The sequence below is a fragment of the Myripristis murdjan genome, chromosome 19 (assembly GCF_902150065.1).
Source record: "Myripristis murdjan chromosome 19, fMyrMur1.1, whole genome shotgun sequence".
NCBI classification, from domain to species: domain Eukaryota; kingdom Metazoa; phylum Chordata; class Actinopteri; order Holocentriformes; family Holocentridae; genus Myripristis; species Myripristis murdjan.
In genome coordinates this window covers 1,550,711-1,564,373 of record NC_043998.1, presented here as the reverse complement: position 1 = coordinate 1,564,373, position 13,663 = coordinate 1,550,711, and the positions used below count along the sequence as shown (strand labels likewise).

Here is a 13,663-nt window from a genome sequence, read left to right as displayed (position 1 = left end):
GTATAAGATACATCCGAGTTGCTACTTACCCCCCTTTCTGTGGCTTTAGCTCATTACTGAGGCGGTGATGGATTTCATATCTGTGCATCTGACACTAAAGTAGTGGTTGTTTGCTTTTGCAGTTCATTGAAGTCCAGGCTGTTACATGTTAAATAACTCAATCACAAATTGCACACCAGAGTTAGCTGAACTGACAATTGTTAATAGCGATTTTCAGCTTGTAATCGTTACAGTGTTTGGCAATAAAGGTGTAGAGAGCAAACTGGCTCCAGTCCTTTGCAGTTTACTAAATCAGGACAGTTCAGACAGTGTCAGGCAGCTGTCAATCACCTACGATTGAATATACCAATTTAAAGGGGCTCTACGTAAAATTGCAGAGCGTCAATTGAAGTGAGGACTGTTTAGACTATATTGCCAAAAAAAAAAAAAAAAAAAAGAAGAAGAAGAAGAACAAGGGATAAGCATGTAATTTGATGACTGAGTCCACCTGGTTGCAGCACACAAAAAGCTGGAAAATACGGTCTCAAAAAGGCAATAAATCAAAGGGAAATGTTTCCCGAGGGAAAATAGTTCCTGGGGAAACGTTTGCTTTACACAGCCAATTGTCTTTAGACAGCCATCTGATAATAATATAATATTAATATCAACATGTGAAATCTTTAGCACCCTCATGATTTGTAGACTGGTTTGTTATGATGTAAAATGTGGGTAAATTGCACAGCAGGAAATGGGTCAAAGATTCAAACTCACTCTTATGTTTTTTTAAATAAGATTGCCCAAGCATTATCACACTTGTTGTATTAATCCAGCGCAAATACTATTGGATGCATATCTGATTAGAAGACAGTGGTGATGTCTTTTAGTTGTCAGAACTTGTTATGCACATCGAGGTCCACACTTCACCCTGAGGAGTTACATAACATCCCCGGGTGGAGGTGGGTGTGGGCAGTAGTGGGGGTCGGGGCGTCTGCTGAGCGAGCATGTAGTGTATAGCTTGTCGGCTGCAGCTGTGATACCATGCAGATGTGTGGGAAGACACAGGCAGCAGCTGACCTTGCCAGCAGTTCAAAGGCCAATGCTTCCTCAGAAGTCGGTCCAACCTTTGAAGTGTGTGTGTGTCTGCCTGGATATCACAGGGAGGACTAGCCATGCAACACGGGTAAACCAGCTCATAATCTCTCTCTCCACCACCACTCCTGAGATTGGACTCTCAAGTGGGCTTGAGCTGACTTGACGGACATCAAAGACGACAACAAGACTAATGCAGACAGGGACAGGGGGCTGAGAGAAAGCATTGTCATTTGAGGACTGATTTGCCAAATTAAGTCATCTTGTAGAGAACAACACTGCCTGTTATCCTGCAAAATATCTGTTCTCCCTCTGTGATATCAAATTTTCATGCTTTGTGTCACCTCAGGAGAACATAAGCATGCTGCACTGAATAAAATGTCCATCTTAAAGAGTCACTGAGCAAATGGGAGAATAAGTAGGATTTTCCTAAAAAAAAAAAAAAAAAAAAAAAAAAGTATAGACTCATACCAAAACAATCCGTCTCAACAATCACACGAACAATCCCCGGGACTTTTCTGCTCCAATCTAATAACAACACGCAGGGCTAGATCGATAACATGATATCCAACAGGAAGCCACAAAAATTACAGATTGTGGAAAAAAGGAAATCCAGCGAGGTGAAAAATAAAGCGGACAAACAAGAGTGAATCTTTGGTTGGCTTTCACCTGCTGGCGAGCGCTGGGGGAGAGGATGAAGATGAAGAGCAACACACTGTGGGCCTGTTTTCTGTTGGACTGGTAGGTGCTGGACACGTTTTTTTTCCTAGGATGGCAGTAAAATGTTTTGCATTACATTCTGTCAGCGGTTAGCTCGGCGAGACAGGGAACAACTTTGAATGTTAATAAATCAAACTCATTCTGCCTTTAAATAATACAGTCTTAAATCTTGTTTTAAACATTTACCAGTGGGGTAGATAATCCACTTGTTTTGACCAATAAAACATGCGACTTGATCACTTGAGTCAAGAAAAGATGCATAAAAAAACATCTGAAATGATCTCATCCTGTTCTAATTATTAAAAAACTACTCACATATATGGCTTATTAGAGTGGTATTATTTGTTTGCGGTGTGAATGTGAACAGATGAAGCCTGCCGCCACACGGTGTAAAATGTTTTGATGAAATCTGCAGCACAACAACTCTCAAGACTAACACTGGCCAAAACATGATGAGCCACACAGCTGGTCCACAGGTTGACACAGATTGAACTAAAATCACCCTTCCTGATTACTTTGCTCTGCACAGCAGGGGATAGAAATCTGCAGTGGCACAGAGAGAGAGAGAGAGAGAGAGAGAGAGAGAGAGAGAGAGTTTTGGTGAAATGTGCGCTGCAGCTACGTCGGGTCTTTAAATAGTATTTGGTTGGAGGAAATGATTATTAATGTAGACGTAGATTGACATAATTAATCACAGATTGCAGAGGGATATAAACAGCACATGGAAAAGCTTTGCATCATGTCATTTCCAGTACAAACAACAAAAGCACATGGTGATACACACAACTTGTATGAGGTGTGAGGGTGTGCGTGGTCCTCAGAGGGTATGAGCGCACCAGATGCTTCTTTTGTTGATTGATATACCAAACAGAGCGGCGAGCTGGATTCTCCATCACAGCTTCACCAGCCCCAGCTACATGTCATCCAGACTACAGGATGCTACAGCCTCACCAAGCCCTCAAATGAAGCGCCATGAGGTTTTGGATTTTGCCTGAGGCGCACAAAGAAGCATTCACGCACCACAAGAGCGGTTTGTCCAAGGGGAAAAGACTGTTCGCTGACTCTTTTGTGCATTTTGATATTTTTTTTGGAGTGTGTGTGTGTATGTGTGGTTTATTGCACAAAAACATCCAGCAAGCATTCATTGTTTTCTGTGACTGGCCCTTTCTTATCCACCATTTATATCTTTTTTTTTTTTTTTTTTTTTTTGAGCCTATCCATTTACCTGACCCATAAATGTGTAATTCTGTCCTCAAGGTGATTGGATACATGTGCGATTTCACAATTCACACACTTTGTAGACTACTCACAAAATCAGGCCACAAAAGGAAATAAGTCTGCACTATTGAACCGAGTGAATCATTTTCCCTCATTTCCAACAAATGACTTAGCAGTACACTATGAGGGATATCTTGGGATTTGGGCTTCCAGCTCTCTGAAATCAATTCTCCCTCCTGCTTTTAGCAAGTCAAAGGGTTTATGAGAGAGCGAAAAGAGAAGGGAGCATTCCTTTGTTTTAGACAGAGGGGCGTTTTCTCTTTGAGGTGTGGTTGTTTCACGGTCGGCCCACGAGGTTGAGGCCAACTGTTAAATCGGCGTAGATAGCATCAAAGCTATGATTAAGACATGTCTTATGGTCAGTGCCACCTGAAGGTAATCTCTGGCTCCTGGGGTGTGAGTCAGTGTTCAGAATCGCAGTCATTTACAGCTGGGGCCATCTCCGTCAGCCACTGATGTCGTTTCATTACCACCTGCATTGTGGTGCGAACAGGAAAAAAATCCTCTTCCCTCTGGCACTGAGTATTTGCAGGTGGAAGGCAATCCAAATTGCTGCGGATACAAAAGCCAAACCCCTCGCACGGCTCCCATCCCACCCCCGCTCTCTTTTCTGCCTTTCTGCCCCGCACTCCTTAAATCTAAAAGGGATGAAAGACCTGACTGTGGCACCCCTTTATCACTCCATCGTGACAGCACTACAAAGCTGAATTTCATGGATATTGTGGACATAATAGTCTTCCCTTCCCTTGCATTAACCAATGAAAAAGGACGAGCAAAGACCTGGAGAAGTTACATTTGTCAGTCAGGACAGCACTGGACCACTCAGGGTAAAGTCTGCAATCTACTTTAATCCTCATAATCATCACCACCACCACCACCATCATCTTCCTCATCATCATCGCCGTTACAAGCACCACCATATTTCCATCTCGCAGGTTCACTGTCGTCATCGTCACCATCACAACAACATCTTCACAATCCCTGTTCATCATCGTCACCATGAGGAATATCTTAGTCATCGTCTATAGCAGCAGCAGCATCAAGCCGACCAGGTTGAATAAATAAATTAGGAGTTACATAAATAGGTTTAACAAAACTCTGGAGCCGATAACCATAATAAAATGAGGTATAGTACACTCGATTCATTGTCAACTATCAACAACAGTCAAAACGTATTACTCGTGACTTGCATGTGAAGCAGCACATTCTGTAACACTCTAACAAATACAGTATTGTCATAAATAACATGTATATCAAAAGACACAAAAATACTTTTTTTCACAGATTTTCAATAATCTAAATCTTTCTGCATACATTGTGTCATATTTAGCTTGTTTTTCACCAACTATTGACATAGTAATAATCATATTCATCATTTATGAGAAAAATAACTATTCTACATTAGTGCAAAACATCAGCATGAAATTACCATGGAAAGCAGAATGAGGGTGACGGAGGCTGATTGTGGTTAATTCTAGTGAGTGGAAATTAATAAGGCAATGACATGTCTATTTATAAACTAATCTCCCGGTTCGTTTTCTGTGAGGATTTCTATCCATATCTGATGCTGACTGCTAATGTACCGCTCTATTACAGAATTTAAGGCATCGTTTGTCTCCAAGTGTCATACAGTACTCTGCAATGCATCACACGACCAGGACAGCCGCCTCGCTCCTGCTCAAAATAATTAATCACAAGTCTTCAAAATCACAGACACAGAGTGATGAACACACCGGCACACAGGCCTGCGAGTTCCTCAACAAGTCACGTGAAGTTTTACACAGGCAGCATGTCATGATCAACATGTTGAGACATTTCTGCTGCCATCCTTCATTTGTGTTTTCAGAAAACTGATGTTTGTTCTACTGGGCAGCAGCTTCAGAGCAGTGATTTGGTCTCTCCTGCAGCTCGCTGGTGGCACTTTGCTGTCGTTTCAGTCTGAATGAATTTTAAAACCAAATGCTGTGGCCTTCCTATCAAAATAACCATCATTAATAAATGGTAAATTGATAGTTAATAGTGTAATACTGTTTATAGATGGTTTACAAAGCCTTTATTAACCATTTAACAAGCTGTTATAATCACTTGCAACTTTATAGTAGCTATCCAAATAATGTTTATAGACCATTTACAAACCAGTTATTACCCTTTAACAGATATTTTATTAACAAATTAATAAAATATCTGATCCATTTATCTGTGTAATTTAACAAAATATTACATATAGGTTCATAAACTGTTAATAAATAGTTTACTATGTAATAAGTAAACATTAGTAGTGATTCTTTCTTTGTTTGTTAACTGAAAAATAACTATTAAGTAATTAACTATCAATTTACCATTTATTAATGATGGTTATTATACTATTAATTGTTCCCAAAAATTCTATATGATCATGTAGTAATAATAATATAATTCTACATAATGCACATACTTTTTGTACAAATTTCTAATGCACATTTTTTTCTATTTCTAATTTATTTTCTATTTCTTATCGTTTCACTGCTTCTATATATTCTTCTCTTGAGAATTTGAGCAACTGCAGCCGACCCAGTTTCTGATTCTGAAAATCCCGACTGAATGGTATTAAACTGGGAATATTAACAATCATTTTTCGTCGTGTTTGGTGTAATGTTCTGATCTCAAAAAGAAAAGCCGTGAACCACGTTTATCCACTTTAACTTTTTTGACAAGCAGAACACAATCCAAACCCCATAAGCAGTCTCTTCTGATACAGAAAACAAAATGGATATTACAGATAAAGCATGTAATAGTAAAATTGCTCTGTCTACATATCTGCCCTCATAAAAATGCCTGTAAATCACTGCACTGTACAGCGATGGAGCTTGATAAATATATGCAGTATGTGTATCTATTCGATATCACAGTTAAGTGGCGGCTCTGGAGGCTATCCATCTAATTAAAAGATGCATAATGAGTTGATAACCGGTTGCCAAGTATTTTCTTTCATAACACAATGCATTTGCAGTTTTTTATTTTTATTTCCTTCGGTAAATTTGACGGTAGGGGATGAGTGAGAAATTAAGAAGGCCATTTGTGCAGAGAGGAGTTTTAGTTACACAAATATACGGTAGAACTAGACACAGAAATCATTTGATCGGTTGAGTTAAACCTCAGTCGGTGGAGGAATGTTAGATCAGAGTCCAGTGTAAAAGGGAAAATATTGCAAATATTGCAGGTTCATACCACTAGCCTACAGCTATCTGCACTAGGTCAGCTAGTTAGCAAGCTCACTGATGTTACATTATGAATTATAAATGCCATGGTTATGAATGAATGAGAAGAAATGTCATTGCCACTTTACCAGAGAGGAGAGTATCTATGTTCCAAAAGTCTTATATTCCCAGAGCTATAATGCATTTTAACCATTTTAACTATTTTCTAACACCAGATTATTTACTGAACATGCATTATCCAGACTATGCTTTTTTGTTAACATACCTTAGGAAATTTATATTATTTTTTATTTTTATTGGTCATTGTGTATATTGCTAATGTTTATGTGCGCCTAGCATCCATGCCAATGCCACTGCCAGCAAAATTGTCAGTGTTTTTTGATGTTAACAATGGGTGTGTTTGAATAAGACACTACATTGAGATTATGCATTTTTGTTCATGTAAAGAGGTTTGGAAATGATGTGTCTGTTTATGTTAAAGCAACATGAGATTCAGGGACCATGAAAAAAAACCTTGGGAACATTGGGTTGGCTTGAACTGATGGCTTACAAGATAATTGTTCCTTTGGCTCCACCCATTTAGGTTTAACTCAACCATATTTTTCACTCTGTGTCTCTGAGAAATGTTTGTACAACCAAAACCCCCGATCTGCATCATCTGTGAATCACTCCCATTATGATTAAATATCACCTAAGGTCATTATTTCATGTGTTCGCCTTAAATAGGAAGGGACAGATGGAGTGTAAAGACAAGCACGTTTTTTTTTTTTTTTTTTTTAAGGTTCGTCTGGCCAAAACAGTCAGAAAGCATGAGGCGTCCTCGCTGGGTGAGCTCCTCTCTGTGGGTGCAAGCCGAGGCAAATACTGTCAATTACGCTCCACTTGACCAAACAACCTGAGGGGCACACGTCATTCACGGCAGCGTGGCAGCCACTTTTCAAGGCCCATTTTCCCATTAAAAATCGACTTGGCCCGGGTTTTGCAAGCCCTTCTACTGGACTCTCTGAAAGCAAACAAGTGCGTTGTGTTTCATACATACATGACACAAAAAAAGCTCAAATCCACCACATTTCCTTTCCATACTGTCTAATATCACAAGGCAATATGAAAAATAAAACGCAAACCACCCTATGATACTGTTTAACCGGGAGTTTGTTTTATCACACAAAGTTTGAAATACCTGAGCCGGACTGTACAGTAGCATGCTTCACTGTCTTCTACGTGTTTCCATCTGTTATTAGGGGACTGATCTCATTTTGTATCAAGCTACTTTTCAGTGCTACATTTGGACATTATCACACTAACTTATCACTTTTGAACACGGTGCACACAGACAAAAAAAAAAAAAAAAAAAAAAAAGTACAGGAGTACAACCATTCCATATCCTGTTTTAAACATGGTAATGACATTATGGCCATGTAAAAATAATCAGCAAAATAAAAACATCTATTAGGCTGAAAGCTACCCCTATGGAAAACAACGAGCCTCGTGAGCTGGCTGTTCTTCTTGGGTGAGCACGTCTTTCCAGGTGGACGTGAATTCAGGCAGGATTACTCATCGTCCTCACTGCAAGTTCACTGCACTGATGTGTTGTTGTGGGCACTCGGTACACAAAGCACAGGAGCATTTTCCTACACAGGAGCAAAGCTGTGCTAGGATTTGCCCTTGCTGTCCAAAGTGACTCTGCGTCGGCATGTCTTATCAAGTTCAGGCAGACTTGGATGGCAGCAGCCAATATTTATCCTCCTCTTCATCAATGATAAATTAGCCTCATGTTTTCCTGACAGTTGCCGGGTCAACCCTCGGAGCGCATCCTATCACTCGGCTCCCCTGTCACTCGCAGTCTGTATGCTGTTGCCCCGGTTCTCATGCCTGCGCCCAGATGCATTTAAGGAGCTACGCTTCAGTAGCCTGTTGATGATGTCAGTGCACGTCTTCCTGTATTGGTGTCGGAGCAGAGAGTACACAAAGGGGTCACAGGCTGCCTTGCTGTAAGCCAAGCACTTGGAGACAATTCCCCAGTGAGGGTTGATAGGCACCGCTGGAAATAACTCCACAATCCTGAAGGCAAGCATAAAGAGAAAGGGAGAGAGAGAGAAGGAAGACGAATAACAGATGTGGTAAAAGACAAGCATACTCTTTGTTTACAGCATGACAATAGACAAACATATGCAAGACACTGTTTGCAATGGCATGGAATGTATTATAATGTATGAACTTTGTATGCTACACTATAATTCTCTCCAGTAACCACATTCAGGTGGGAGGTTTGTTTTTTCCTAGAGCAAGCTTAACCATTACATCCTCAATGTATGGCATCGTCAAAAGAAGGCATTTTAATGATGGAAATAAAAATCTCACTGCTTGAAAATGGAAGGACTAAAAAAAAAAAAAAAAAAAAAAAAAAAAAAAAAAAAAGCCAGAAAGAAAACAGAAATCAATACATTCCAGTTCCTTCAACTGCTGCAGCTTTAAATAAAGTCAATACCCCCACTAGATTGCAGGCAGCTGTCAAAAATGAATGTGAACACTTTCCCTCCCCCCTTGTCTCATGTGTTTTGTTGACTTATGAGGCTGTTTTTCATCCACACTCAGATTCCCATTTCTCATTTGCAGCCAGCAGAAATTTGGTCCGGAAAGAGAAAGTCAGACCCATTGGGAAAATGAAACAGTCTACTTATCTAAGCAGTAGAGAGCATCTAGAAATGAGCCAATTAACTTGGATTATTATTTAATACAGTATTTTACTCAGGACTCAGCAGAGCCCATTTAAACTGGAGACAAGTGGAGGAGGTGGAGGTCTGCATCTTCACTCTGCCAACAGTCAGCTTGTTGTACCTTAGGATACAGTAAGTACATCTGATTTGATGAGCCATCTGATGAGCATTTACAACTCACCACCTATTGCCAGTTCAACAAAGCTTAAAAGTGATCCTTCCCATCCATTTTGATGCAAATAAATCTGACGTCAGAGGAAATCTCTTTACAATATAGTCTTATTAACATCCGTATTGGTAATACAAGTACTTATGTGGTGTCATTAAACGTATAAAGAAAGCTGATTCTCTCTCTACGCTTGCACTCTGCATGATTACACTAACGGCAATCAAGCTGTCAGCACATTAACACTGGCCTTGCATGGGCCAGTGGCCATTCCCCAGGCATTTGCCAACACAGTCCGCAGCGCTGGAGTGAACAAGAGGTTAAGTAAGCTGCCTCACCATACAGCGGTGCTCTCTCTATACACAATCATGCAAGATGACCCTGAAAACAAATGTACTATAGAAAGACAGTAGGAGAGAGTGTAATTTATTCAGCTGGTAATTAGTAAACTGCCATTTATAATGTGAGTAAACTGGTCAGTGTATGGTGCTGATAGGGAGTCACTCATACAGACAATGTGACCAATAATGACAAATTGTCTGTGCTGTTTCTCTGAGTGGATAATAACACAAATGGAGTGTCCAATTCTATATTTGTCACAATCTGATTAGACTTTCACATGTGCTTAAGAAATCACGTAAGCCTCACTGGTCATCACCCTGGTCCAGTGACTGATGTGAGCGAAGTGATCCCACCTGACTGACTGGTGCATCCCAGGAACTATGGGGGGAAAAGTGCCAATGCAGCAGCAAAAGCAGAGAGAGCAGAGGCATATTACTTATCACAAGGTCAGCCAATCTCATCTTCCAACTGTGGACTGTGTGGAGCAAGCAGAGTGGAGGCAGAGTGGTGGGGGGGTGGGGGAGTTGACAGCAAAGGAGGTTTGGGGATACCAGCAACAAAGGGGCTGCGCATGCCGCAGTGTGCCGGCATGCTTTCCCTCTCCCCTGGGTGTCTCTCCCCCACTCACCTTGTGATCACATAGGGAGCAAAGCAGAGCATGAAGGTGCCGATGAAGGTGCTGATCTTCCTCGTCGCTCTCTGGCGTCTCCTCTTCTGCTCCTCCAGACAGCGCTGGCGAACACTGACAAGGCAAGGCACAACATAGAGCACGACAGCCCTGCGATCAGTGGGATGCAGTTGGAAAAGACCACAGAACACTTCCCAGAATCTCTCAAAGGACAGCCCTGAGTGTGTGTGTGTGTGTGTGTGTGTGTGTGTGTGCTTCTCTCTCTTTATGTTTTGATGTTAATGTGTTCCTGAAAACCAAGAACTAGCAAAAGATTAGCTAGGGTCTAGGATCTTGCATGTCATGTAGAAATAATTTATTTATCCCAAAGACTTTGATGTAATACAGAGCAGGGATGCCCCATGCTCAGAATTATGAATTTGAAAGTGTGTGTGCACGTGGAGATGTGTGTGTGTGTGTGTGTGTGTGTGTGTATGTGTGTGTGTGTGTGTGTGTGTGTGTGTGTGTGTGTGTGTGTGTGTGTGTGTGTGTGTGTTTATGCACATTTGTGTGTGACATGGTTATGATGCCATGGATATTCATTATAGTAACTTTCTACTTTTGAGAAATGAGTGGTTAACAATTTTGCAGGCAAACAGTGCTATGAAAAACAGGCAGTAATTAGAATATAACAACATATATGGAATATAAATTAGTCATATTGAAACAACATTGCCTCAGTTGTTTAATTATAAACTAACATTAAGTGACAAGTAGCAGATGACTACAAACTTAAGATATAACATGATAATTTATTGTACCCTTTTCCACATAATATATACTGGATTTCCTGTATGAGCTGAAAGCAAAGTAAAGCGATCACTCTGGCTGACATGTTAGCATTTCAGCAAATTTAGATTTGCCATCCCTTGTGAATACTGAGGCACTATTCAAATGTCAGTGCAAAGATAGCACAGCATCCTTAACTCTTCCTCCACATCAGGACCAATGAAAGAGCAGGGTCAATGCATGCTTAATATTCCATAATAGTGGCTGTGAGAACTGCATCCAATACACTGGATGTTGTGGTACCCCAGCTGCATGAATATGCTGCCTATTGATTAAAGGACTGCTTTGCTCAGTACATTCATTGTCTTCTCAATAAAGTCTGTGTAACAATGGGCTCTAATGTGAATCAAATTAAACTGCAACACTCTTTAAGGGTCCATTATTTTGTTGACTTCCTTCATTACAAACTCTATTGTAATGTGTCACTATTCAAATTGCAAATAGATGGCTCAGGGAAGGGGAAGGATAAAGGAATCTGAGAAGCAAAAAATGAAGGGAAGATTATATAAGAGAGAATACAAATCAGTTATATCGCATGCAAGGAATGTGCCTGAGCGCATAAAATGCATCAAGTTAAAGGAACTCACCTGGGGTGTATATCCACCAGCAGCACTAAAGTTTGCATTGTAATAATATCGATCCTTTTGCAGTGGAACCTCGCCACTTTGAGCACTTTGAGGTATGTCACACACAACACTATAAAAGACAGGAGAAAGGTGAAGGAGTGGAAAAACACAGTAAAGATAACAAATTGGGTCCGACTGCTCGCCCTCGGGTTGGACAGGGTGCAGGACGCGTAAAGCCGGTGATATCCCACCCAGGAGAGGCAGGTGGCCACCGTGGAGAAAGACATGGAGTGCGCCCACGTGTATCCCAGCACGAACGCCGCATCTTTGTGGCGCATTTTGGAGTGGTACCTCAGAGGGAAGACCACGGCGATCCACCTGTCGATGCTCAGAGCTGCCATGCTCAGCATCGAGTTGGTGGACAGGAAGGTTTCCAGAAAGCCCACTATCTGGCAAAAGCTGTCGCCTCCGGGCTGACCCTTATTGACGAGTCCCACCAAAGTCAGCGGCATGTTGGATACGGTCAGCAACAAGTTGCAGAAGGTGAGGTTGAGGGTGAACAGACCGGGGACTTGCTTGCGGATCTCCGGGTTGTACAGAAAACAAATCAGCACCAGCACATTGGACAGCAACGACACAATAATAATCACTGCCACCAACACAGAGAGAATTACCTCCGCAGTGTCCATCATGTGGCCCCCAAAAACTCACTCACTCCCACTTTTGGTATATACAGCCATTCTCCATTTGTAGTTGCAAAATGGCATTTATGTTAGCCGGTCACCCATAGCCGTGTCCATGCATCCCCAGCTCTTCCCGGTAGAGGAGATCCTCTTCTCTCCACTACATTGTCCTGAGACTTTGTGCAGCCTGCGAGCCTGCAGAAATAGCCTACTATCAGGTTAGGAGGATCCTGACATGATAAGAAGTGTGAGCGGGGAGATCTCCCATCCACAAAGTGCAGGGAACAACCTCTGTGCCAAAGCTGCTCTATTCTGGCACTGCGTCTTGCAGTGGGGCTCGTCGTCCTGTGATGCGCTCTCAAGGCATCACCCCTCCGCACTCACCACAGTGTGTGATGGGGTACTTGCTCTCTCCTTTGGCTCCACTGAGAAATAGCATAAGACAAAGAACGCTAATTAATGTTAGGAGGGTGTTATATCAAGGGATTTATTTAAGAAAAAAGACACAAGAATTAAGCAAATGGGCACTGATCCCTAGAGAGTTTTTTTCCTCTCCACATAATCCAAATTTAACCTTGCAGAGCTGTGACAACCTGAGGGGAAATGATTCAGGATTTATAGTGAAAAATGTATCACACACCATGATTTGTTTTTCCTGTTTTTTTTTTGTTTTTGTTTTTTTTTTTTTACTTGAAGCTGTATTTCTGATGACCATCTGTGAATTTCCTAAATCTGCTGAATGGTATGTTAAATGATGTCTATCAGTGTTTGATGTTTACAAGGTGTGGCTGACAGCCGATTAGTGAAGTCAGTAGCGCTGACTGCCATGCACTGTCACTGCCAACTAATCCCTCTCTCATTATGGCTGCAGCTTCTCATTTACAATCAAGAATTAAACCTCAATATCCAATCAAAATAAGTAATAACAGACAGATTTGTGCATGTTCATCAGGTCAGGTCTGTCCTTGCGTTGTATTTGTAAAGTAAGTCGGATCTTTTTGCCTTGCCTTGCTTTGTGTTATGATTGCATTCCAGCAGCATTTTTCCCCACATACCAGACTCAAATATCTCAATTATGCTTCATCAGATTGGTAAGGTGCAACATCTTCACTTCCACTGGAAGGCAGCTGACACCCCCTCACTCAGCCCCTCTGGACATTAGTGTGCAGAATTTTCTCTTTCTTCTTCTTTAGCGTGGGACTGATTTAAAGTGCACTGCTGCACATGAGCCAAGCTGCTGATGACAGGGAGGGGATGGAGAGGGGTGAGGTGGTGGTTGTGGTGGTAACAGAGGGAGGGGGAGGGAGTAGTGTGTGGGCGGAAAGAGTCATTGTTGCTGGTAACACACACATGCACAGGGCTGTGGTATCCAACTGTGACACTGTATGGCAAAGAATGGAGATGTGAGTCTCTGCAGGCTGCTGTGTTCTCTTGATTCTCTCACTGTTTGTTCTGCGGGGCAAAGATAGC

At 41.6% G+C, this 13,663-nt stretch overlaps 1 protein-coding gene across 1 annotated transcript; it reads right to left on the bottom strand.

The window, feature by feature from the left end:
* Positions 1-8,080: 8,080 nt before the first annotated feature.
* Positions 8,081-12,424, bottom strand: LOC115378158 (G-protein coupled receptor 26-like). The gene is made up of 3 exons (XM_030078337.1): positions 11,532-12,424; positions 10,117-10,230; positions 8,081-8,324 (listed from the first exon to the last, which is right to left on the bottom strand). The coding sequence occupies exons 1-3, from the start codon at positions 12,200-12,202 to the stop codon at positions 8,081-8,083; spliced, it is 1,029 nt and encodes a 342-aa protein (XP_029934197.1). The 5' UTR covers positions 12,203-12,424.
* Between the last annotated feature and the right edge of the window lie 1,239 nt (positions 12,425-13,663).